This window comes from Lacerta agilis, chromosome 14 (assembly GCF_009819535.1).
Source record: "Lacerta agilis isolate rLacAgi1 chromosome 14, rLacAgi1.pri, whole genome shotgun sequence".
In the NCBI taxonomy this organism is placed as follows: Eukaryota; Metazoa; Chordata; class Lepidosauria; order Squamata; family Lacertidae; genus Lacerta; species Lacerta agilis.
The window spans coordinates 22275010-22302853 of record NC_046325.1 but is presented as its reverse complement, the minus strand read 5'-3'; the positions used below and the strand labels follow the sequence as shown (position 1 = coordinate 22302853).

Below are 27844 nucleotides of genomic sequence, written 5' to 3'. Positions count from 1 at the left end.
GGATTTTGTGTGGAACTATTGTTGTTGTTTCTATTATCTACAGCTGATAATTCAAGTCTTTTCATTTCTAATAAATATTCTCTTTCCTCTCTTTCTCTCTCTCTTTCAATAGTTAAGGTCATTTCTTTCTCTTTTAGTTTCATTTCTTTCTCTTTTAACTCTCTCTCTTTTGCCTCTCTTTCTCTTTCCCTCTCAATATTTAATTCTCTCTCTTTTGCCTCAGCTTGTAACTTTAATTCTCTCTCTTTTGCTTCAGCTTGTAACTTTAATTCTCTCTCTTTTGCTTCAGCTTGTAACTTGGCTAGTTCTATTTTTAAATTATAATCCTTCTCAAGTTTCCATTTCTCAAATTCCTCTGAGGCTTTAACACTCGTCCCCTCAGCAGGATTTTTGTTAACTAATTCAGCACTGGTTTCTTCAATCTGGGAAACCCCATTCTCTTCTTCAGAGCTTTCTACTTGTGAGTCCCTAAGAGCTGGTTTCGTCTTCCTAGGTGGCATTTTCTATTTATTTGGTGGTATTATATTTGTACTTAAATCAAGGATGTTTCAGTTAAACTATTTCCTCAGGCTTAGTTTCCACAGTTTAGGTCCAAAGTCACGCCTAAAGTTACCTCAGTGCACTTTGTCCAGCGTACTTTTCCGACCTCTCACTATAAACCTTTCTGCCTGAAATAGTTTTAAACGCAAAGTATCTTTGTAATTCTCTCACAATCTCACAGTCTTAGGCGCTATCACACCACACCCTAGGGCCAGGTAATTCCTCTCTGAATTCCCCTTCTCCCTTTCCAGGTGTATGCGATCCCCCTTCCTGACTAGATTGTAGCGTCTCACAGAAGTTTGCTTAAATCCTCTTTAAGCCTCACACTTCACACAATGCGTCACCCTTAAATCTTTCTTGTACCTTGGCACTGCTTGCCAACACTTTAGATCTATCTTTGATCCTGATGTGACCACCACTTTATGTTTATCTTTCCTCCCGCCGCTGCCACCACTTTAATGTCGCGGGCCCTTCGCCCTGTACAGCCACCCCCGGACGTTTTACGGTCTATGAGTGCTGCACCAACGACAAACGGTCCCCAGCTGCAGCCCTCCAGACTACTAGCTGGATCCTGTTTACTTCATTCACCACAGACGAGGATATTGTGAACTAAAAAGTTGTTTATTGAGTACAAAAGCTTGTGGTTGCGGATAAATAAAAGGTTGTTCAATAAGCTTATAACAGTTGTCCTATACCGGCCTAATACCTCTAAATGTTACCGGCCTATTACCTCTAACAAATAACTAAATAGCAATAACAACACGTTTCACAATCTCTTTATCCTCTCTGCTAACTTCCACCTCAGACTCTTAAACTCCCAGCTCTATCTCCGGACTCACACTGCTCAACTAACTCTCCCACTTCCACCAACCAACTCTCTTCAACTCCAACTTCAACTCTCCAACTGCCCACTGGGAGGGGCGTTTTATACCCAGGCTAAGCCCGCCCCTGAGGGTTCTAACTGTCAGAATGGTTAACCCCTACCTGGCATTGGGCTAGTTCGCCACAGTGGTAAAGGACAGTACAATCGGAGAAGGACCTGAAATTGCTTGCCTGCATATATACCTCTGTTCTCATTTCTCACAGGTTGAACAATATAACACAACATGATGGCCAATAACACTAAACACTATTTATAGACTAGTACAAATGATCAGAAATTACAACCAAAGTCTCTAAATCTTCTTCACCAGTCGCGGTAGAATTTCTGATCATTTGTATTAGTCTATAAATAGTGTTTAGTGTCATTGTTATTGGCCATAGTGTTGCGTTACATTGTTCAGCTTGTCTGTATTGTAACACAGGGGTCTGTTTATGGCTCATTTCTCACAGGGCAGATGGTGTCCTTTAGCATTAAGAGGGGGTCATTCTGACAGAAAGTGGCTGTGATGTTGTCTTTCCCTGCCCCCTCACTCTCTTGTTGAATACCTTCTACTATACTTTGTTGACCTTGAAATGTGGATAGGCTCTTGGTAGAAGTGTAGCTAATCACTTGTATTCTCATCCTGGTCATTGAAATCAGGATGTTTAGACTTCTACACTTGGGCTAGCAAAGTTATAAACACTCATCTCAGGGGAAGTAATAAACAAGGTGATAATATGGCCTCTTTTGAAAACAAAAACATAATTGGACTCCTACAATTTGAAGAACTGTCATTTTGTGTCCAACACCCCCTTTTTGTACAAGTTGTGTGAACAAGTGGTTTGTTTGGGGGTTGTTGGTGTTTTTTGTTTGTTTGTTTGTTTTTTACACACTTCCAAGTGTTGCTGTATGAAACTGATAATTGAGATCCTTTCCATTCTGGTTTCTGGCCAGGCTTCAGCATGGAAACTGCTTTGGGACAGGAGCTAGAAGGTGAAATGTTGCCCCATTGGTTTTTCTGGATTGTCAGCCATGGATCATCCTGAGGGAATGGGAGTTAGGGGTGCACTTCATTGAGATGGTTCCCATCATTTCTGACAGATAGGATTCAGAAGTACATGGAGGTAGGTAAATGGTGACCAAAAGGTTCTACCCCCCCTTTCTTTCAAAGTCCCATTCAAGCAGCAATAAACCACTTCCCAACCTGAAAATTAACTGTCAAATAGTCTTTTAAAAGCTTTTGTCAACATCAGGCCAGCTGGGGTACCTTTTACTTTAACCCAGTTATCCAAAATACGGTAGAAGGGGATCCACAGTGAACTAGGTAGTTGATCAAGACTTTCTTCAAAATGGAGTCATGGCAATATTGGAAGACTTCACCAAGAAAATAGGGGCAGGTTGTGTGTTGTGTTATGCCATGACTCCGCAATATTGGGGAGAGGGGTTGCCACCAACCTCTGCCGCCGCCGCAAACCTTCTGTGCATCCCAGCCTCCTCTTGGCAGCCTAGGAGCCGGGCGGCAGCTGGGGCAAACAAACACAAAGATCACCCTCTTTGCATCCTGCCGCCACCCGGGGCATGCTGGGTGGAGTCATGTGACATGCCACGTGGCCTCACCCCCTCAATGGGGAGCAAGTTGGTGCCCCTGTTCAGATTCCTAGCTCCTTTGGGCCTTATTGGTAGGAATTGTAGGAATTTAAATCCCAGTACTTCTGCCCTGAAACAAAAAAAGACTCTCTTTCTTTCTTTCTTTCTTTCTGATTATGAAATAATTATAAGTCCATACCTTAAAAAAAACCCACAAATCCAGCATTGCTACTACAGAACATATAGAATTAAGAAGATATCTTCTTGCCGTAAAGGGACCAAAATATTTCTACTCCATGTCAATTTTGCATATACATAATCATTCATTCATCAAACCACTAACTTTTAATTTCTTTTCTTTTTTTACTAAAATCCAATTAAAATTGTATATTCATTCATCTGAGGTATGCATTTTGCCCCTAAAATACGCATTTTGTTTAAATTGTCTCTCACCCTATTCTTAATGCACCTTTCATTAAAACAAACACATTCTTGCACATTTATTTGACCTGCCACTGCATTGCAAAAATTGGAGAAATGCACAATCTCACTGAGAGTTGTGTTCCAATCAATTAGAAAGTCAGGGACTGACAAATTATGGTGGTTGATGTTAAAATGCAAACCAAAATAATGTATTCTCCATCCTTAATGCCCATATCAAAATACACTAGATTACAAAATGATTTTCATTTGATGCTCGGAACATAGTTTCCATCCAAAATGTTTTGACAGTGCCGATCTGATCTCTTGATTTCTCATGCTATAAATCACTGGATTCATCATGGGTGGCAACATAGAATATAGCACAGAAATCATCATGACCAGATCTTTTGGGGCATTCTGAGTTGGGCACAAATAGCCAAGGGTGCCAGTGCAGATGAATAAGGAGACAACAATGAGGTGCGGTAAGCAGGTAGATAAGGCTTTCTTCTTCCCTTGCACTGAGGGGATTCTTAGTACACTTTTGAAAATCTGAACATAAGAAAAGATTATGAAGATAAAGCAACCGAAAGCTTCACAGGCTGCAAATACATTGACCCCAACTTCTGTCATATAATTGTCATTACAGGAGAGCTTCAGCAACTGTGGGATTTCACAAAAAAACTGGTTGAGAACGTTGGAGCAGAAAGTAATGGAAAATGTGCCACCGGTGTGTAAAATAGCATTGAAAAGGCCAGTCATCCATGCACTAGCTGCCATTTGGATGCAAGCTCTCATGTTCATCACTGTCTCATATCGTAGTGGATTGCAGATGGCGACATACCGATCATAAGCCATAACTGTGAGGAGGACCAGGTCAGTCACTGCAAAGAAGATGAGGAAAAAGACTTGGGAAACACATTCTGGATACGAAATCAACCTCGTGTTCATGAGGGAATTCCTCATAGCTTTGGGGACATTGATGGAGATGTTGCCAATGTCTGCGATGGATAAATTCATCAAGAAAAAGTACATAGGTGTGTGAAGTTGGCGGTTGAGGGTTATGAGTATGATTATGAGTAGATTTCCCATGACAGTAGCCAAATAAATCAGAAGAAATATCACAAAGTGTAAAATTTGCAGCTCCCGAATATCAGAGAATCCCAGAAGAAGAAAATTGGTCTCATTTGACATTATCTATCCTGTGGGGAGAAGGAGAGAAAGAACTGATATAATTTGGAGGTGCCTGATCCTTGATATATGAATACTGCTGGATGAAACAAAAATCTTATGCAGTCCAACTCATTTTTTTCTTTAGTTGCCAACCAGATGTCTGTTTGAAGTCCATAAGCAGTAAACAAGGGCAAAAGCCTTCTTCCACATTTGCTGCTCCCCAAACTGGGATCATATGCACCTAGGAATATAGGAAGCTGAGTCACACCCCGATCTATCTTAACCAATACTGTTTACATTGGCTGACATGATTCAGAGCAGAATCTTCTCTAGCCCTACCTGAAGTATTGTTATCCATTAATCATTGGCCCATGAAATAAGGACATTCATGTGCAGTTGACCCATGAAAAGTCATATTTTGGTATCACAACAAATCAAATTAACCATCTTATCATTTGAATTGATTCACACATTCAGACATCATTTGTTAAGATTAAAAAAAAAAACTACTTTAAATGTGTGTGTGCCCTAGCGCATATTCACTGTTTCAAAAGAAGTTATCCACAGGAACAACAGCAAACACTACCTTTTTTCTTCTTTTGAGCACTATCAGCAGGACAGATCGTCCCACATGAGCTGCAGAACAAGCTGTTGAATTTGGAGCTGATAATTTAAGCAAGCCAAGATGCAGGAATATAAATGAAGTAGACATTAAAAAAGAATATGACAGAAGATGGGGAGAATGTAACAGAGAAAGATTTGGAACAATTGACCCATAATATCAGACTTGCTCCATATCATCTGTTACCTGAACATTTGTCTTAAAAAAAAACCCCAACAACCTCCATTCGTCAATATATTTTCAAATGCTCTTAGGTAATGATCAGTTCAGACCCTTTGCACAATTGATCTGTTCCTCCCCAGCAACATTCTGTGTGAGAAAGAGGGGGGGGGAGGTGAGAAAAGGGGCTACAGAAGGAAAGAGTGGATGGCCCCATGCAATTTTGGCTCTCACTCTGTCCTCCACTGGCATAGTCCGCAACCATTGCTAGCATCCAGCATCTTCTTAGTTACCCCAAGGGAACATGATAATAATAAGGGGGAAATGTTTTTCACTCTCCTGCCATAAAGCAAGAGGAAAGACATGTAGAAATTCCTTAATTCTTAGATCGGGACAGTAGCTCCATGTTGTACAAGAACCATGAAGTCATAAAAAGAATTGATTTAAAAAAAAAAATCAAGAGTATGTATCTGCCTTGCTCTCCATCACCCAGAATTAAAACACAAAACAGTGAATGGTTTGAATTAATACCTGCCAGTTTAGTACTTTTAATGTCTTAACTGCAGCATCATAGAGTTCAAAGGGGTTTTGTAGAAAATCTAGTCCAACCATTTAGTGGAGGAAATTCACAGCTATTGCATTCCTAATACGTACCGCTATGAGCTTCAGATTTGAAATATACATCTAATTGACTGTCTTCTTCCACTGATTGTAGTATTGAAGTCTGCCAAGGAGGTATTATATGTGTGCATGTTATTTGAAGCTGTTTTGATTGTTGCAACATTTCTTTCTTTCTTTTTCATTTCTGAGCACTTGAGAAACTTGTTGCCTTGGGACCACTATGTCTCAGCGTACAAGATCAGCTGGGAAATTATCTTTTATATATTTAGAACATAAGTGCTTTTAATTTATTATAATTCTGTTAATTCTATTCCTGTTAAGTGGTTCAAATCTGCAGGAAAGAAAAATTAACCGTTTAAAATACTCTGTAGAAGGGCTCAATTGGTTCTCAGCAGCTTCTTGTGCATATTTTAAACTATGTTTCTGAGTGCATTAAGTTTCTGAAGGAATCAAGTATTTGTGTGTGTGTGTGTGTGTGTGTGTGTGTCTGAGAGAGAGGGGGGGAGATATCAAAAATTTCCCTTCCGGAGATATTGCGCGGCCAGGCGAAGTCCCCCCGTACCCCGGGGCAGCCCCTGAGGGAAATAATGACTCATGACAACGTTCTATGGGATTAAATTGGCCACAACTTTATTAATATTTCAGATGTAGGAAGACCTTGGCTCAGGCATTGGGCGCTTACCCTTCCCAGCCCCCCAGCCAGGGTTCTGGGTAACTTCAGGGTTATCCAGCATGATTGGGAAGTGGGCTAGTCTGGAGAACATATGTTCAAACAGATAGCCCACCCCCTATGTTCGCTGCCGCTGGAAGGGGAGGGCAGTGACGACACTGGGCATTTGGTCAATGCCTCCCCCTGAGACCCCTTTAATGGAAACCCTGTTATCGCCGCCGCAATGGGGGCGGCGGTCACTGCCCCATGCCCCCCAATCCTGTAAATGACTAAAGGATTCTGCCCAAGGCCTGCAACTGCCAAAGTTGTGACTTTTTGCTACGGGAAAGGCAAAACCTGCCAATGCAGGGGAATTCCTTTCCAGCCCTTCAACAGCGACCTTGTCATAGCAGCGCCTGCGTGGCTGTGTGGCTGTGGAAAAAAGGTGGTTAAACCTGCAAAGTAAGCATCAATTGAGGGAGTGGAGGGTGGGGAACCTCTGAATCCAATGGCCACTTCCCAGGTATGACTCAAGTTCTATTGTGTGTACTGTATAATCCCTCCTTCTATCTGGCCAATCCCCCTGGCAATACCTCCCCAGCCAGGATTGGGCGGCTGCTAGAGTAGGTGGAGTCCACAGGTATCCCTACCTGGGAAGGCAAAGCCAAACCAACTGCCAGGAGCTGCCACCATGATTCAACGGGTCTCCCCACAACCTCACAACATGCGCACCCCATTTGATGTGGGGAACACTCATTTCACTTTCAAGAGAAACCACTGTTGATGACAGTCATGTGGGATGTAAAAGGACAGGGGCAGTCAAACCCAACTTCCTTATATGGAACTCTACAGTTGGGGGTGAACTCTACAGTTGGGAGCTTCCAACTGTAGTGTGTATGCCGAGTCTCCATGTCGCTGGTCAGTTGTCGTGTCTATCTCTAGGACAGTTTAAAAGCAGCATTATTAAAATGCACCGTTGGCACTAGGCCAAAAGTAAAAAGAGGGACTTTCTCTCAAAAGGAGAAAGTCACCATATGTATGTTATTTAGTAACTTTTAAGCCTGCCTCTAGGATCCTTATGTGACTAGATGATGATTACTTGTGAGTAAATGTTATACACTTTACCAAACCCTGTGAAGTGTCTTATTGAAAGAGGGATAAAAAGGGGAAGACACCAGGACAATATTTTTAAGACTCTAGCGAGTCTATGCAAACTTTCTGCTGCGCATATGAAGTAAAAAGGGAATGTTAGCTCTGCTGATATTATCAAGCTTGTAAACGCAAGTTGGGATAGGATATCTAAAACAATATATCCTCTCCCACATCCCTCAACATTCCCACAAAGGGTTAGCGGGCCCAGAATTGCATATTTTTGTGTATTTTTAAAGGATTGCATCGGATTGCAATTTTGAGTTGAGTGGATTTTCCTGGTGAGCACAAGGCCTAAAGCATCCATTGTGCTGAAAAGGGGAATTAACTACCCCTCCCCTCCCTCAGTGTTCACAGTAATCCAAGGCAGTGAAGATTTGTTTAGAGATTTTTGCATTTTAAGATTTTTGAACATTTTTCAAAAATTTTGGATTTTAAGATGGCTAGTGCAAATTTTGATAGTGATACAAAACTAGGGATGATTGTGCTGAGTGAGAATAATTTTATGCACTGGAAGCAGCGCTTAATAGCATATCTAGATGCAAAGCATGTTTTGGAGGCTGTTGAAGATCCCATGCCTACTGGCACAAGTAGAGAGGATTTAGCCAAGATAGCAGCTTGGAAGCGCAAGAACAGTGAAGCTAGGCATATAATTCTATGTGCACTTCGCAATGAGCATCTATCATTAATAAATAGTAAAGATGATGCATCTCAGATCCTAAAAGACATTGAACGCATGTATGGAGAATCTTCCAGGAACTCCTACAGAAGCTTGATGTATAAATTAACCAGATTGAGAATGAATTATAAAGGAGAATTCACAGCGCACATCAGCAAATTTACTGAGATTATTCAAAAGATTGACCTCACTCCTAAGCCTTTTGATGAAGAAACAAAGGTATCATTTTTGCTAGCATCCCTAGGACCGTGTTTTGATCCATTTGTCAGTCTAATGGACCATAGAGAAGGTCTAACTTTCAAAGACCTGACCAGTCATTTAAGAGAAGAGTGTAGAGAGAGAGCAGAGTCTCCAGTAAGAAATGCCACAAGCAAGGACAGTAATTATGCGTCCAGGCAATTTACAAAGTCCAGAGAAATGCCCAAGAAAATAATTTGCTACAATTGCAACAAGGAAGGCCATATTTCTATGAACTGTAAAGCTCCTCCTAAAGCAAAGAATTCCCAAACCTCTCAGCCAAAATGGCAAAAGAAGGGGAAATTTGAACGTACCATGCTACTTCAAGAAAGGAATTTAGCTGTTCATAACCGTGAAAATAAACGTAATATGTGGATTTTAGATTCAGGAGCCAGTTCACATTATTCATTTAAAAGAGAAAATTTTAATGAGATAAATGAAGATGAAGAATCTGAAATAGAGATAGCAGATGGCAGAGTTATTAAAGCAAAAGGTGCAGGTTCCATGGACTTGAAATTCAATATAAACAATGAACCTGTTAAGACCAAAGTGCTTAAAGTTTTGTACGTTCCAGAACTAAGTTGCAATTTACTCAGTGTGTCCAGTTTGGACAAGAAAGGTTTCCAAATCACATTTGGAAATGGAGAGTGTAATGTGACTAAAGATGGTGAACTGTATATTCAAGCAAAATTAATTAATGGTGTTTATGAGATTGATATTTCAGAGACCCAGTCTGCAAACGTAGCGCATTCTAGCCAGAAAGATGAAGCTGATATGCAACTATGGCATAGGAGACTAGGACACAGAGACACCACCACCATTATGAACCTACAAAAAGGTGATCTTGTAAGAGGTTTACAGGTAAAAGAAAGCAAAGAGGCTCTGACAAAATGCATAAGCTGCATTACTGAGAAGGCTGTGAAACCTTCTTTTCCACGTTGTGCAGAACAAAGAAGCACTAAAGTGCTTGATATCATATATTCGGATCTATGTGGTCCAATTAATGTTCCATCACTTGGCAACAACAAGTATATTCTAATTTTTATTGATGATTTTTCAAGATATTGTGTTGCATATTTCATCAGAGAGAAAAGTGAAACAGTGGAAATGTTCAAAGAATACATTGCCATGGTCAGAAACAAGTTCCAACGCGCTCCAGCTGTGTTGATGACTGACAATGGAGGTGAGTACTGCTCATGTGAAATGCAGACTCTCATGGCCAAGGAAGGAATTGTACACGTAACCACAATTGCTTTCACGCCACAGCAGAACTCCATTGCAGAGAGAAAATTTAGATCCATTATGGAAATGACAAGGTGCATGCTAAAGGAAGCATCCTTGCCACAGAAGCTGTGGGGAAATGCAGCTGACACAGCAGTTTATTTGCAGAATAGATTGCCAACAAAAGGAGCAGAGCGCACACCATTTGAACTTTGGCATGGCAAAGTGCCTAATTTGTCACACATACGTGTGTTTGGAAGTCTGTGCTACTATCACGTGCCCAAAGAACACAGACAGAAGCTAGACTCCAGAGCACAAGCAGGTGTCTTTGTTGGATATGCATCTGGAGGGAAAGGCTACAGAGTAATGGACTTACAAAGTGGTAAAACGAGTGCGCACCATGCAATTTATTTTGATGAGCATGCGATGGTTAACACAAAGAATACAGTTATTGACTGTTCCAAGGAGTCAGAATGGACTCAAGAACTTATTGATTTTCCTTCTGAAACCCCAAGAAGTGCTAATCTGCGTTCTAATGTCATAGCACCTCCTACAGGGAATGCACCAGAACACGCAGAGGATCAAATTCCTACTGGCTTCAGAGATGAAGAGGACGACTTAGACATGCCACCATTGGAGGAGGATGAGGATGTTGATGCGGTTCCAGAACCAGAGATCAGACGCTCATCCAGAACCAACAGGGGTGTTCCAGCACCACGGCTGTCCTATTTTGCAGGGTCGGCATCTCCACAGGAACCTTCCACATGGGAAGAGATACAGAAAATGCCACCTAAGGAAGCTAATCTCTGGAGGAAAGCCACGCAGGACGAAATGGATGCATTGCATCAAAACAAGACTTGGACCCTCACGGAACTACCTCCGGGTAAGAAAGCCATTGGCTGTAAATGGGTTTTCAAGATTAAGAAGGGGTCAGAAGGGGAAGTTCAACGCTACAAAGCTAGACTTGTGGCACAAGGATTTTCACAGAAATATGGTGAAGATTATGATGAAACGTTTGCACCAACTGTAAGATACAGTAGCGTGAGAATGCTTTTAAGCATTGCAGCATCCAAGCAGCTGAATGTAAAGCACATCGATATTGCCACTGCGTTTTTGCATGGACAGATTTCCGAGGAAATTTATATGAGACAACCCAAAGGTTTTGTGAAACCACATGAGGAACATTTAGTGTGCAAGTTGCAGAAGGGACTGTATGGTTTGAGACAGGCTGCTAGAGCCTGGAACCAGAAATTGCACAAAATGTTAACGCAACTTGGCTACAAGCAAGGAAACGCTGACAAATGCTTGTACAGTAAGTCAGGTAATGGACAATTCTCATATATTTTGGCTTTCGTTGATGACTTGATTATCGCGACATCAAATAACAGAGAATATGTGCAGATTGTGAAACACCTCAGCAAAGAGGTGGGAGTCAAAGAACTAGGAGATGTCAAGTACTACCTAGGAATCCAGGTGGAAAGAGAAGAAGACGGATCGTTCCTTCTCAGCCAGCGACAGAAAATAAATGAACTGATTGAATGCATGCAGATGCAAGACGCAAACCCAGTTGCAACGCCCATGGCCACAGACTTTTTGAAGAATCAGCAGGATTCGAAGCTGTTGCCAGATAACAGTGAATATAGGTCGGTAATTGGTAAACTTTTGTATTTAGTTACCACATGTAGACCTGACATAGCCAATGCAGTGGGGATTCTTAGCAGGAAAGTGAGTTCTCCCACTGAGCATGATTGGGCTGGTGTTAAGAGGGTGGTCAGATATTTGAAGGGTACATTGAATTGTAAATTAAGGCTACCAGCTGTCAGAAATCCTAAGTTAATTGGGTACACTGATGCTGATTGGGCTGGGGATAATGCTGACTATAAATCAACAAGTGGTTATGTTTTTATGTTTGGGGATGGACCTGTTGTATGGGGCAGTTATAAACAGAACTGTGTAGCATTATCTTCCACAGAAGCTGAATATATTTCTGCATCGGAAGCGTGCCGAGAGATTGCCTGGCTCGATGAACTCATCAAGGACTTTGGTTTGGTGAGAAAGCAAGCTGTCAGTTTGCTGGAGGACAATCAGAGTTGCATAAAACTGACACAGAGTGAAAAGTTTCTTGCCAGGACAAAACATATAGGTGTGAGATACCATTTTATACGTCAGGCAGTTCAGGATGGACTTGTGGAACTGTCGTACTGCTGCACCAATGAGATGGCTGCGGACATCCTGACAAAACCCTTGCCTAGAGAGAGTTTCCAGAATCTACGAGTCAAGCTGGGACTCTGGGTGGTTGAATAAAGTTGAATTTGCCTGAGAAGGGGTATGTGGGATGTAAAAGGACAGGGGCAGTCAAACCCAACTTCCTTATATGGAACTCTACAGTTGGGGGTGAACTCTACAGTTGGGAGCTTCCAACTGTAGTGTGTATGCCGAGTCTCCATGTCGCTGGTCAGTTGTCGTGTCTATCTCTAGGACAGTTTAAAAGCAGCATTATTAAAATGCACCGTTGGCACTAGGCCAAAAGTAAAAAGAGGGACTTTCTCTCAAAAGGAGAAAGTCACCATATGTATGTTATTTAGTAACTTTTAAGCCTGCCTCTAGGATCCTTATGTGACTAGATGATGATTACTTGTGAGTAAATGTTATACACTTTACCAAACCCTGTGAAGTGTCTTATTGAAAGAGGGATAAAAAGGGGAAGACACCAGGACAATATTTTTAAGACTCTAGCGAGTCTATGCAAACTTTCTGCTGCGCATATGAAGTAAAAAGGGAATGTTAGCTCTGCTGATATTATCAAGCTTGTAAACGCAAGTTGGGATAGGATATCTAAAACAATATATCCTCTCCCACATCCCTCAACATTCCCACAAGTCAAACATCCAAAGAGGAGCAGAAGTAAAGAAATGAAAATACCACTAGTCTTCCAAACAGACAACCTATCAAGAAGAAGAGAGGAAGAAGAAGAGTTTGGATTTGATATCCCGCTTTATCACTACTCTAAGGAGTCTCAAAGCAGCTAACATTCTCCTTTCCCTTCCTCCCCCACAACAAACACTCTGTGAGGTGAGTGGGGCTGAGAGACTTCAAAGAAGTGTGACTAGCCCAAGATCACCCAGCAGCTGCATGTGGAGGAGCGGAGACTCGAACCTGGTTCACCAGATTACGAGTCTACCGCTCTTAACCACTACACCACACTGGCTGATCACTGATATTGTGATTTCCTCACACTGTGCAGGCTGGTGCAACCTCATGCCAGGCCCATGGCAAGTCCTGTGGCATCTCCCAAGGCTTCCCTGAGGCTGAGGAGGAGGAGGACAGCAGACAAAGGGGCAAGGGGGAGGGAGGGGGTAAGTGACCAGTCTGGCAAGGAAGGTGTCAGCAGCAGGAAGAGGGTGAGCAACAGGGTCGGCGGGATGCGGAATGCCTCAAATCCCCCCCCCCTTAATGTTAAGAGGTTATGCCATTATCCACTTCCCACCCGCCCTTTTCCTTTTTGGGTGGAGGTTGTCTAGCATTCTCTCCCTGCCATCTGTCTTTGACTCTCTCCTCCTCCTCCTCCCATTTTGGGGCAAGCCCACTTCCAGGCAGGCAAAAAGCTTCCACCACAGCCTAGACTTGTAGCTGTTACCCCACTGCCTGTATATGAGAGCATGCAGTGGGAAAGGGTAGAGCATCTTTTTAAAAAATGTCTTGATATTCCACGGCCACAAAAGCTGCATTTGCTCAATTTTTGCAATTGGGGATAGGGCAGGGAAGGATGAGATGGCAACTCTGCTCATGTGCACAATACTGTAGGGCAAATGATCCAAATTTTATTATTATTTATCCAAATTATACACTATTTGTTTGTTTTAAAAAATCAAATCAGTTTACAAAAGAATAAATAAAATTATTGGCAAAAACAGTTAAGAACAACTGTTTAAACATTCAAAAAATAGAATCAGCAATAAATTAAAAACAGATTGAAATACGCATTAACATTCTAGATATCTGGGAAGGTGTGCCTAAACAAAAATGTTTACAGCAGGTGCCAAATTGAGTGCAGTGAAGGCACATAATCCACAGCATGCCTTTGAGAATGTGCATAGCACAGCTGAATGTTGTGCATTTCCTGGCAATACACAAATAATCTGGTTGGTATGCATAGTGTCAAAGAAACATGCCTTTTTCTGTAGTTCTTCAGAAGTGGCAATCTTTGCTCCCTGGGCTGCTTCTGTCACACTGCCTAATGTTACCTGATTCACAACATACACACACACACACACACACACACACACACACACAACAATGATGAGCAAAGAAGCAGAAATAATATATGATTGCACAAGGCTAGATAGACAAGTAGTCTGTCCCGGTTTAAGGCAACTCAAAGTATAGGTATAAGTTATACATTTGTGGGTATATTTCTCTTAGGAACTTAAGTTATAAAGCACACAAGCACTACATCATAAAATGACGGTTGTCATCTGATGTTTGGAACATAGTTTCCATCCAAAAAGTTTTGACAGTGCGGATCTGATCTCTTGATTTCTCATGCAATAAATCACTGGATTTATCATGGGTGGTAACATAGAATATAACACAGAAATCATCATGACCAGATGTTTTGGGGCTTTTTGAGTTGGAAACAAATAGGCAAAGGTGCCAGTGCAGATAAATAAGGAGACAACAATGAGGTGCGGCAAGCAGGTAGACAATGCTTTCTTTCTTCCCTGCAAAGAAGGGATTCTTAGTACGTTGGTGAAGATCTGTACATATGAGTAAATTATAAAAATAAAGCAACCTAAAGCTACACATGCAACAAATACAAGGACACCAACGTCTGTCATATAATTGTCATTACAGGAGAGTTTTAGCAATTGTGGAATTTCACAAAAAAACTGGTTGAGAACATTGGAGCAGAAACTTATGGAAAATGTGCCCCCAGTGTGTAACACTGCAAAGAAAAAACCAGTGATCCATGAACTGGCTGCCATTTGGATGCAGGCTCTCACATTCATCAGTGTCTCATACCGTAATGGATTGCAGATGGCGACATATCGATCATAAGCCATAACTGTGAGGAGGGTCATGTCAGTCACTGCAAAGAAGATGAGGAAAAAGACTTGGGAAACACATTCTGGATATGAAATCAACCTGGTGTTCATGAGGGAATTGCTCATAGCTTTGGGGACGTTGATGGAGATGTTGCCAATGTCTGCGATGGATAAATTCATCAAGAAAAAGTACATAGGTGTGTGAAGTTGGCGGTTGAGGGTTACGAGTATGATTATGAGTAGATTTCCCATGACAGTAGCCAAATAAATCAGAAGAAATATCACAAAGTGTAAAATTTGCAGCTCCCGAATATCAGAGAATCCCAGAAGAAGAAAATTGGTCTCATTTGACATTATCTACCCTGTGGGAAGAAGAGAGAACTGATAGAAATTAGAGGGCATGAGCCTGAACATAAGAAATCTGCTGGATAAGACCAAAGACTTATGTAATCTGGCCTCTGTTGACCATACTGACCAACAATGACTCAGGAATATCACTGAGCGTAAGACATGAAGTAAAAAGAGGAACTTCACACTGTACCAAACAAATGTTTTAAAGCACATATCTCAATGTAACCCTGAACTGGCAATATGGGAACTGTTCCATAAACATTTCAGTAGTTTCATCTCTCCTTCAAATTCATCAGCTATTTTGACTGAAAGAGCTAGATTTCATGCCCCAAGAATAAAGATACAAGACAGTTAATGTAAATAAAATATAAACATAACTAAGAGCTTTAAGTTTATGTCTGCTTTGAAAGATTCTTAATTAGAAGCACAGATTGTCTAGTTAAATCACATTTTTTATGAAGGAAATTTGGAGCTAGTGTATCCCCAATTGATGGCTTTTCAATCTTTGCAGGAGGATTTCTGGAAGATCTTAGCCTCCATATATTTAGTCCCTGCATGTAGATAAGCAATCTCCACTTTTCCTCTCAAATAACACCTTAACTTAAACTGCACTTACATCTTAAAAAGTCAATTTATGGAGTAGAGAGTTGGTGAACAAAGGGTCAGAAAGGGAAAACAGGGAAAATATAATATGTTCACAACAAAAATGTCATTCAGAGGAGTTTTTTTATAGAGATGGTGAGGGGGAAAGGTAGATTGTTACCGTGCTGTTGATTATTTCTTCTGAATTATTGTAGTGACCACCCATCACGCTATGCAATTCTGTATTGATCTATGAACATATCACTAGGTCATTCAGATTCTAAATGGAGAGTAAAGTGTTTTCTTCCACTGATTCTGGTATTTAAGGCTGCTAATGAGGTGTATATGTGCATGTGACTTGAAGGTTTATTTTGGTAGTTTCCCTCCCTCTTTCTTTTGGGTCCAAGCATTTGAGAAACTTGTTACCTAGAGACTTCAGCTGCATGAAGAAACTCAGCTGGGAAATTAACTTTCATTTATTGTGACCACAAAGGATGCAAGACACAAAAGGTTGGGTGAACTGGAACACATTTACTTGTTTAAATATTTAAACCCAAAAAAAGAGATATGGGGGGTGGGTGGAGAGAGATCGAGTAAAGGCGCTCACTGATCTTGGGAAATCATGCATTAAAACACACACACAAGGCACCAGCTTCCCATAACTGCTGGAGGGCGAGTGCAGTCTCTATGGAGATTTAACTGGCAGTGGTGGTACCTCGTTACCAGAGGTGGACAAACAACAGACTCGCACACACAGGGGCGTAGCAAGGTAAATAGGTACCTGGGGGCAAAAAAAATTTTGTCAACCCCCCCAGGCATGGGAAGGTCAGGTGGTACCTGGTGCGGAAAATTTCTTACCAACCCCCCCATTGATTCCCCCCCCCCGCAAAAAAATGGTTTTACATTATTTCATATTTTCTTACAAAGGAATAATAACATGTTATAATAATAAAAAAACTTTTATTTATATCCCATCCTCCCTGGCCAAAGTCGGGCTCAGGGTGGCTAACATCAGATACATAACATTGGTATAAAATCAAACAATAATTAAATTACCTCCTAAAAACATCTCTAATTAAACATCTAATTAAAGTCTAATTAGATGGCTTTCCACAGGGTTAGGGTTGGGAACAGTAAAGTGTTCTCTGAGCTGAAATTTCAGCCTTTATGACATAGGAAAACAGCCAAGTGAACAGCTATTTTGGTGGAGGGTCAAGATATTAACCGATATGCATGAAATTTCATATATAGCTATATAATCCCTAGTATAGTAAGATAAGACCTTCAGGCATTTAAAAAAAAAATCCTTCATAATTTGTCACCCCCTCCATTATGGAACCCAGGGCGGCCCGCCCCCCACCCCCCCTTGCTACACCCCTGCGCACACAGCCCTCCTCACAAGAGAGGCTGCTGGTGCTGGAGGAGGCATGGAGGGAGGCTCCGTCCCCTGAGAACGTTTCAGCCCCCCCCATGCCCCACTCCCAGCAAGAAGGCAGCATGGCACCGCTGGGGACAAGGGGCACCGCAGCGCCTTCCTCGCCCCCCGTTAAACTCACCATCTTCACAGTGGCTGTTGGAGTGAGAGCGGGGAGCGAAAACAAAGGAGCCCACACGCCTGCCTGCTTTCCTCCCCCCCCTGTTCCCCCCCTCAGCCTTCGCTTTCGCGCCTCTTTATTCCAGTGTGGAGAAGCCACTGCTGCGCTGCGTCTCTCTCTCTCTCTCTCTGTCAATGCAGCACAGCTCTTTAGTATTCTTCTCCTCCTCTTCTTCACCACCTCACTGCCTCACTCCCCCCCCCCCAACTCGGGTGCACAGAGCCTGCAGAAGAAGAGTGCCACAGCCTCTTCTGCTGCGAGCAGCTCTGCGCGAGTTCAGGGCGAGCATTGATCGAGGAAGTGAGCCAGAAGGAAGTTCTCTGGCTCGCGCCTTGGTTAAAATACCCCCCCCCCCAGCCAGCAGATTGGCTGGCTGGAACTTTGACATGACCAGGACCTCCAGTGCTGCTCGCTGCCATGGCACTCGCCATGTTGCCCCGCCGGAAGTCCCCAAGCATAAATCCAGGGACATTAATTAAAATCAGGGACATTCCAGGGACAGATTTTGTCTGGGGACAGATTGGTGAATCCGGAGACTGTAGTGCAGTGGTTAGAGTGTTGGACTAAGATCTGGAAGACCAGAGTTCAAATCGCCACTCAGCCATGTAGCTCACCTTGGGTGACCTTGGGCTGCTCACAAGCATTCACCCTAATTGCTGTGAAAATAACAATGGGAAGGAGGATGGGAAGAAAGGAAAGGTGGGATCATTGAGGGGGGAAACATAAAATAAAAGCATCAAGAGCACCATTCTCAGGCACTTGGTAGCCAGCCTCTGAAACTTCCTGTGCTTCAGTTACAGCCCAGGGGAACCCTTTTTCAGTTCATGAATATGGGTGACCAGATAGACTGCAGAGTGCTGAGTAAATATGTAATGGATAGAATAACACACCCTCTGTCCTCTACCACCTTGCAACAGTAAGGAAACATCAACCCTCCAACCTCTGGAGTTGTAGAAAAATTCTTTAAAAATCCCAACTGCCCTTCAAATGATAGAAGCAAGATCCTCTTTTGAGGGAAGAGAAAAGCTTTTGAGAAGTAGAGATCAGTGAGAATCACTCAGTCGGTAGAGCTTGAAACCCTTAATATCAGGGTCATGAGTTGTGCAAAATATTTCTGCATTGCAGAAAGTTGGACTAGATGACCCCTGTGGTCCCTTCCAAGTCTACAATTCTGTGATTCAGCAAACATCATCTTAAGCTGGGTTTCAAAACAAGGGGATGTTACACAGCCTTACTTGAAACTCTACCATCAAAATCTTCGGGGAAAATGTGTTTTGAATGTGAAAGAGTACTATAGCAGTCATTCTCTTTCAGGAATCTACTATATGGAACAAATTCTCACCACTCTATGCCCCACCCTATCCCATTATTTTTTTCCTGGTGTCACCACTGGTCATATTTCTGTTATGCAGGCTGAGACCCTACCTACCCGCGGACTGTCTCGCTAGAGTGGTGCATGCTCTAGTTATCTCTCGCTTGGATTACTGCAATGTGCTCTATGTGGGGCTACCTTTGAAGGTGACCCAGAAACTACAACTAATCCAGAATGCGGCAGCTAGACTGGTGACTGGGAGTGGCTGCCGAAACCACATAACACCGGTCTTCAAAGACCTACATTGGCTCCCAGTACGTTTCCTAGCACAATTCAAAGAGTTGGTGCTGACCTTTAAAGCCCTAAATGGCCTCGGTCCAGTATACCTGAAGGAGCATCTCCACCCCCATCGTTCTGCCCAGACACTGAGGTCCAGCGCCGAGGGCCTTCTTGCAGTTCCCTCGCTGCGAGAAGCCAAGTTACAGGGAACCAGGCATAGGGCCTTCTCAGTAGTGGCGTCCACCCTGTGGAATGCCTTCCCACCAGATGTCAAAGAGAAAAACAACTACCAGACTTTTAGAAGACATCTGAAGGCAGCCCTGTTTAGGGAAGCTTTTAATGTTTGACGGACTATTGTATTTTAATATTTTGTTGGAAGCCGCCCAGAGTGGCTGGAGAAACCCAGCCAGATAGGCGGGGTATAAATATATTATTATTATTATTATTATTATTATTATTATTATTATTATTATCATCATCATTATCACTACTACTACTACTACTACTACTACTACTACTACTTTGGAGAATGTGAGGATGATTTCTCATATTATTTGGAAGTTACAGCAGACTCTTATTCATGACTACTGAGAAGTAAGTCCAGTGATTTTTATGGGACTTACTTCCATGTACCAGTAAGTACTATAGGATTGCACCACACCTAATCACAATCTGAAAGTGTAGGCCTTATTCCTATGTAATGGGGCATTGGATTTTTATTTTTTTATGTGTTTGAATATAAGCTTTATTTCCTTTTTCTCTGCAGAAAAACTGTGAAATATCCACCTCAGTAAGATTTTGACAATATTTTCCCCCCAATGGGATGGCAGGAATAATGAAACACAAATAATGAATCATTAGAATCTACAAACTGTTTTAATAAGTCTCCTAGGAAAGGAGGACACTCAACACACATTCTATACAACTCATTTAATGTGAAACTTGGAAGATTTTCAGGGTCAATGCTAGGTGAACATGATTTGCTAAAGTTCTCATCTGCTGGGGATTCTAATTCTGAAACAACTATTGCAACTATTTTTAAATGGTACACTTATTTTATTTCTCCGAAGAGAAATCAAAGAAAAAAGAAGGGAAATAGATGAACATTATTGAGATAATGCTTTCCAATCAATATAATGATGTATAATTAGTGAGGCAGTTTTTCAGGTGTTTGTGGTCTCGTTTGAAGAATTTAGCTTAACTGTTCCTCAAGGGAAAGTCTTATGCCTTTGAACTAATTTAGCTGAGCACAATGGATTTTAAAATAATGATGAAAAATGCACTTTTCTCTTAAAAGTGATGTAATGCTTACAACAAACAACTACTGAAATATTTGAAGTGTCAATTCCAACCAAATTATTTTATTTAAGCCCTTCTTGATTACAGCCATAGATTAATCTCTTCACAAACTTTTCCAGCTTCTGCCTTCAACTGATATTTGAGTACATCAGCAATAAATCTAAATGTATCATGAGTGAAATTTCAGAATGATATAATCCTGAAGGGAGGGGGGGGTCTAGAGATGGATAACAGATGGCAAACATAAAGGAATATAAGAAAGTGAGATAAAATGTTGGATAGATACCACAAAACAGGTATTATTGAGTAAGCCCTTTTGATTTGTCACTATGCCACCCACAGGCAGCTGAGGTCAGCTAGAAACAAGGAGTTGAGTTGGGCATCAAAGGCAAGGACAACACAGAAACATGCCAGAAGCAGGAAGATCCTATTGTTTGAGGAAAGCTCTAGCCCAAACAGGAAATTGTCCAAAGCTCCTCCAGCCCAGAAAGGCAGCTTCACTTTAAATTATTTGTGGGTGGGTGGTAGAGGAGGAAATGGTTTTTCATTACATCTATGCACTGTTAATATACAGCAGCACTAGTAATGGTATAATAATAATTTTAAATAATAATTTATATGCCACCCACCTGACTGTGTTTCCCCAGCCACTCTTGGTGGCTTCCAACAAATTAAAACACAGTAAGACATCAAACCTAATAACTTCACTATACAAGGCTGCCTTCAGATGTCTTCTAAAAGTCAGATAGTTGTTTATTTCCTAGACATCTCACAGGAGGGCGTTCTACAGGGTGGGCACTTCTACCGAGAAGGCCTGGTTCCCTGTAATTTCACTACTCACGGTGGTGAGGGAACCTCCAGAAGGCCCTCAGAGGTGGACCTCAGTGTCCAGACTGAATGATGGGGGTGGAGATGCTCCTTCAGCTATGCAGGGCTAAAGCCATTTAGAGCTTTAAAGGTCAGCACCAACACATTGAATTGCACTCAGAAATGTACTGGGAGCCAATGTAGATCCTTTAGGACTGGTGTTATATGATCCTGGAGGCTGCTCCCAGTCATCCTTCTATTCCAACATTGGACTCCTGGTATTGATTTGTATATTATATTATATTATATTATATTATATTATATTATATTATATTATATTATACTAGCTGCCCCGCAAGACGAAAAAGTCAATGGGGCTGCTTCGCAAGACGGATATTTTTTTTTAGCGCGAAAACCTCCGCGCTCCATTGCCGCTTCGCTAGACGAAAAATTCGCTCTATGGAAAAACTCATAGAACGAATTATTTTCGTCTAGCGGGGCACCACTGTATATTAATTATATTATATTATATTATATTATATTATATTATATTATATTATATTATATTATATTATACAAAGTAGTAGTAGCCAACATGGTGTCCTCCAGTGAACAAGTAGTCTTAAACCTTTTTAGTCTCAGGACCCACTTTTAACCTAAACATGCATCAGAGGACCCATTTTTAAAATGTTCTGAAATTGTATTTAAAACCACGATATGTGCCTTACTTATTAAAGTTATTAAACTATCCAGTGTTAAACCCTCATAGAGTGTAATTTAAAAAAAACCAACCAGTTTTGTTCCATATATTTTGAACCTCTGGTGGGGAGTGAGGGGACACTGGGCAGCGTTCCCTGAACAATCTTACCTTGCTGCTGTGAAATCTCAAATGCTACCACAGTCAGTTAATTGTAGACCTCTTCACAAGGGTGAATTTTATCTATTAATGCACCCCAAATATCAGTCATGTTACCCAGCAGCCATCTTCAGTGAGGATGTCTCTCTCAGTCTTTAGATTTTTATTTTATTTTATTAAAAAGATAAACATAGGAAAAGTTTAACTTATTTTCCATCAGCTACATTATTAACAAATAACACTTACAATTTGAGAGTTTTCATGAAGGAGCAAATGCTGAAGTGAGCAGTGACAACTGGACAATTGTCTTCCCAGGAGATTTCCAGGCAATCAGTTTCCAGAGTCCTCCTTTGATATCCTTATTTCGCATGCTATATATTATTGGATTCATCAATGGTGGCACAACACAATAGCATACAGCAGCCACTAGATCCATCGGTGATGGAATCTTATTGACTGGCCGCATGTAGGCAAAGACACCAAAGAAGTAGAACATGGATAGGACAATTATATGGGGCAGGCAGGTAGAGAAGGCCTTCTGCCTTCCTTGAACAGAGGGGATTCTCATCACTGCTTTAAATATCTGCACATAAGATGCAAGGATGAAAAGGAAGCATCCAAAATATAAACAGCCAGTCAGACCAACAGCTCCAACTTCAAGTATATACAAGTCAGAGCAGGATAGTCTGAGCACCTGCGGTATTTCACAGAAGAACTGGTTGATGACGATGGAGCAGAAGGGACTTGCAAATGTGGCCCCAGTGTGCAATGTTGCTGTTAGAAGGCCAAATGTCCATGCAAAGCATGCCAGTTGAATGCATCTGCCTCTGCTCATTACGGTTTCATAATGCAGTGGATGACAAATGGCAATGTAGCGGTCATAGGCCATGACTGTCAAGAGGAAAAATTCACATGCGCCACAGACAACAAATGAAAATAACTGGACAACACAATGAGCATATAGGATCACTCTAGTCTTCATTAAGGAATTTGACATGGCTTTGGGGATAGTGGCTGAAATGTATCCAAGGTCAACAATGGATAGATTTAGGACAAAGAAATACATTGGGGTATGGAGGTGGGCATTGAGAACTACCGTGGTTATTATGAGAATATTTCCCATTAAGGCAACAAAATATGTTATGAGAAACATTATGAAGTTTAGGTTGGGCAGTTCTTGAATCTCAGAGAAACCAACAAGTAGAAAGTATGTTACTGTGCTTGTGTTGGACATTTTCTCCTCAGGAAACTCAGCTGCTTCTGGAAAGGAAGATAGCTATGAAGTCATGCAGAAAGTGTTATGGACTATTTGGACAGGTCTCCATGAAGGATTTTTCCTGTCTTTAATTTTTTATTATAAATAACTCACAATTATTAATCAGTTTTTTTTATGGGGAAAGTGAGGGAATATGAAGAGATGTGAATTAAAGATGGGTACTTTTGCTGATATGTTAAATGAAACATGGAAAAGAGTCATGTGGTGAATTTAAAAAGGCTAGCAGACTAAGGGGCAATCCTGTGGCAAGATCTACGGGGATGAGCAGTTTAGGATGCTGCAGAGCTCCAACACAGCTCCAGGTCAGCTGGCTGATTCCTTGCTCCTAACTTGGCTCAGTCAAATATAGGCTGGTTTAAGTCTTAAGAAGAGGATATTCTTCCAAAGGGCAAAATCCTATGGCTCGATCCTCCAGGATGCATGGAGTTTGGATCCAGCATATGTCCAGCTGAGCTGGTAGGTTCCTGGCTCAGTCAGGCTAGCAACTTCTGTAAAATGAAAGGGATTTATGAGAAATTCTACATCCATGAAAAAAGAGAGCTCTACTCAGTTGATTTACACTTAAAGTCATTATGCATTTTACAAATTCTATGTGAATTATCACAAGCTAATCTATTGATTTAGAATAATAGGGTGCCTCTTTCACAGAACGACACATGTGCAATAGCCCTACTTGTCTTTTCCCATCAACTGACATTTAGAGACAGACTTATCTTCCATTAATTTGTCTACTCCCTTCCCCCATCCAAAAATCATAACTAACCCCCATAGAGTAGTTGTTCCCGCATCTTGAACATTTTGGTTGCCATCTATTTCAGCATATGAAAACAAGGTGCTGTTTGGTTCAAATAGCAAAGGAAGACATATTTCAGAAATGGTGTGCTTTTGAAGGACAAATAATAATGCAGACTGTGATAAAGAGTGGATAGGGGAAGAGTTAGAAAATAGCATAATAATTTATTAGAGAGGTAGATAGCATAGAAAATTGAGAAGTTCAATTTCAGAGTGAGAGAGAAAGTGAGAAAACTTACTCTTTTTTCTTTATGATTTTCTTCCGTTAGTACACCTTCTGCTTCTCTCTGCAGTGTCTTCATGCATAATGTACAGTTTTTGAAGGAAATGTATATCTATAGGTTTGATATCCTTTCTTTCTCTACCTCTGACCAGAACAAGGGCAAGGGCACTGCACTGGAAATAGCCATGTTAATGTCTCTTATACTGTATTTGGTTGTACTGTATAAATTGGATCACAAATGTGTTCCCTGGAGACTGACAAAGCTCAGAAGTGAGATGCTTCTTAGTAATGACAACAAGCAAACCGCACACACAGATTTATTGTAGCCCATAGACCCAAAATACACAGTACAACAATAGAATATACTTACAGTTAATAAGGTGTAAGTTTGTCCTTGCTAGCAAACAGGAGAGCTTTTAGCCTGTACATACTGATTTCTGATTTTTACTGCTTCTGAGATGAATTTTGCTAATAGTAATAGTATCAATCTTATCCTTAAGGAGAACCTTGACATGACAAGAGCCAGCAATTCCAGGTTGTTCTGTTAATATTGGATTTCACGCAAACCTGGACTATGTGTGCATGCAGGAGTCTGAGATCTTATTTCAAAAGAACAGAAAGCTTTTTTGGCCACTTTTTCTATATGTTATCATAAACAATACATAAACCATCAAAAAGCATAGAACCAAACAGAAGCATTTTCACATAAATCATAATAAACAAAAAATAATATCAATAACAGCAACAACCCACAACAACCTCCTTCAGCAGCCTTAGGTGGAGTCAGTCAGAGCCCCGGCCTCCGAGGCCAGGTGGGAAAAGATCTGCAAGGCAGGAAGCAGGTCTTCCAGGATTCATGTAACCATTTTGTTTTTTAGTTAACTTTATTCTGTTAAGATTCATTGCAACTTCCCTTTTGTTTCAAATTTAAATAATTACATAACATGATTAGAGTTAGTCATTAAGGTGCCACTGGAATCTCTGTAATTTTTATACTAAAATAATTCAGTGTACAGCATTTGCCCAGTCCTTCCTATTCCTGCCTGAGAATCAGGTGAAAGCTTTCTTTTCCAGTTGTCATTCAGGGTATCTCTATAACCAACAATGGGGACAGAGCACCTCTGCTTCAAGAATTCATTCTGTGTAGGGCACATATGTTGGCACCAATGGTGGATTTCCTCAAAAAGCAAATTCCACCTTCATAAGAAGGCTTATCCTTAGGGCTGCAAAAGTGACTACATTTTCTTTCTATGTCCACTTGATCCCCTTAATTCTCAGCTCTCACCAACTGATGCAATAAGCTTTTTTAAAAAAAGTTTGCATGTTAAATGCAAAGATGCATGTAACTTTTGTCCATGCAGAGGAGAATGCATGCCCCTTTTCACTGGGCAGAGAGAGAGAGAGAGAGAGAGAGAGAAGCTGGGGGAAGAAAGTGGGGGAAAGGGAATCAGTGAATTACAAATATTTTATACAGGTACATAATGGATAAAATATGAAATACTCTTTGCCTTGATGGAAAGTTTTCTTATATCAGAGAAATATTTGAGGGCAGCCTTTGGATCCAAAACAATATTTTTGCAAAAGGAATGATCAGCAAATTACCCATACAGCTAACATTAGTGTTATTGATGTCCCTACAAGATAAAATGTCTGCCTTCAATTAGCAATTGAGAATTACTAAATAAATAAATAAATAGCAGGCTCATGGGTCCCAATCTGGAGTGAAAGCAGAATAGAGGTACTTTAACTATTTGTTCCCCATAGTGGTCTCCACATCTACTTGCATTAGAAGAAAAACATCTATTGATATGAATGGGAACATTTATCCCCATAGTCCAGATTGGGAACACAGCGAGGGACAAAAGATTGCAATTTCTCTATTGTCATGCCAAGATTCAAAACTAGATTGGATGTTCTTTACTACCTTTTTAAATAATTCTCCCCCCCTTCTTCTTTTTTTAGATGACCATCTAGTTTTGACCTTAGGTTCTGTTGAAATCTGTGTGACTTCTTAGATATCCAAGTTGTTCTTTAACTAAAACATCAGTGGACTGGAATTATACCAGCTCAATTCAAGTTTCTAAATCGATAGCAGATTTCTTTTCTTATGGCAAAACCTCTGAAGTGCTGCTGTTATCTCTTTGTTCCTCATGCTATAAATGATCGGGTTCATGAAAGGAGGTACCATTGAATACAACACTGCAAGCAAGAAATCCAAGCCTGACGAGGCCCCAAAGGTTGTCCCCAAACAGGCATAGATTCCAGTGAAATAGAACAAGGAGAGAACGGCAAAATGGGGCAGGCAGGTAGAAAACGCTTTTTGCCTTCCCTTTGCAGAAGGAATGGCAAATACAGCTCTGAAAATGTGTACATAGGAAATGATTGTGAAACAAAAACAGCTTATGCATATCAGAACAGTAAAAACAAGAGCCCCAGTTTCAATGAGATAGGAGGAGTTGGGGCAGGAAAGCTTTAGAAGCTGTGGGATTTCGCAGAAGAACTGGTTGATGTTATTGGAGCAGAAAGGGATGATAAATGTGCAGACAGTGTTCAGTGTTGCATCCAAAAACCCAAAGATCCATGCGATGGTGGCCATTTTGAGACAGACTCCCCTGTTCATTTCGCTCACATAGTTCAGTGGATTACAGATGGCAATGTAACGATCATAGGCCATGACTGTCAAGATGACAAATTCTGATGCCCCCGCCCAAAAGAAGAAGAAGACCTACGCCATACATCCATAATATGAAATTCTCCTAGTGTTCATCAGGGAATTAGCCATGGCTTTGGGAACCGTGACTGAGATGAAACCCATATCAATAATGTTTAAATTAACCAGGAAAAAGTACATTGGGGTTTGCAGGTGTTTGTTGAGGGCGACAGCAGTTATCACGAGAAGATTTCCAATCATAGCTGCCAAGTAGATGAGGAAAAAACCCAAAAAGTATATAATGTGCAGCTCCAGAACATCAGAGAATCCTTTGAGCTGGAACTCAGTCACAAAGCTATGGTTGCTCATTTCTTTCTTGGCAAACTGTAGCCAGCCTATAGTTAGTGAAGAAGAAAAATGCTCGTTGATACTCTTAATTAATGATTTGAGTCTGCAAGAGGCATGCACAATTTGGATCCTAGGCTTGTCCATCAGTCATAAATAGTAGCCCACCAGAGAGTAAGCAAGCCTCCTGCTTTTAACTGCATGCTCTGGACTGAAAAACTGAATGGCTGTGTGCTATGAAACACCTGGCAGTACAACCATAATACAAGACTCTGCTAAGTTTAGAGTGCCATAAGTTGTGCAGGTCTGGTGTATAAAATATGCACACATATATTATTCTGGTATACACATTTGCAGTTTTAAGGAGATGCAAGAAAACAGTCCCAATGCTGATTTTTGAGGGGTGGGGTGTCATAGAGTTTCTTGCATATGATTTTATCCTAACAATAAAAGCATGGCCTCACAACAGTAATGATGGATTGGCAACAGTGGTGGAGGATTCCTCCATTCATT

The 27844-nt window shown here is 41.1% G+C and overlaps 3 protein-coding genes across 3 annotated transcripts; all 3 read right to left on the bottom strand.

Moving 5' to 3' along the window:
- Positions 1–3661: 3661 nt before the first annotated feature.
- LOC117057682 (olfactory receptor 14A16-like) lies at positions 3662–4603 on the bottom strand. The gene has a single exon (XM_033168521.1). The coding sequence runs from the start codon at positions 4601–4603 to the stop codon at positions 3662–3664; it is 942 nt and encodes a 313-aa protein (XP_033024412.1).
- Positions 4604–14373: 9770 nt separating this feature from the next.
- On the bottom strand, positions 14374–15318 carry LOC117057681 (olfactory receptor 14A16-like). Its single transcript, XM_033168520.1, has one exon. The coding sequence runs from the start codon at positions 15316–15318 to the stop codon at positions 14374–14376; it is 945 nt and encodes a 314-aa protein (XP_033024411.1).
- Positions 15319–22304: 6986 nt separating this feature from the next.
- Positions 22305–22934, bottom strand: LOC117057680 (olfactory receptor 14A2-like). Its single transcript, XM_033168519.1, has one exon. The coding sequence runs from the start codon at positions 22932–22934 to the stop codon at positions 22305–22307; it is 630 nt and encodes a 209-aa protein (XP_033024410.1).
- Positions 22935–27844: the final 4910 nt, after the last annotated feature.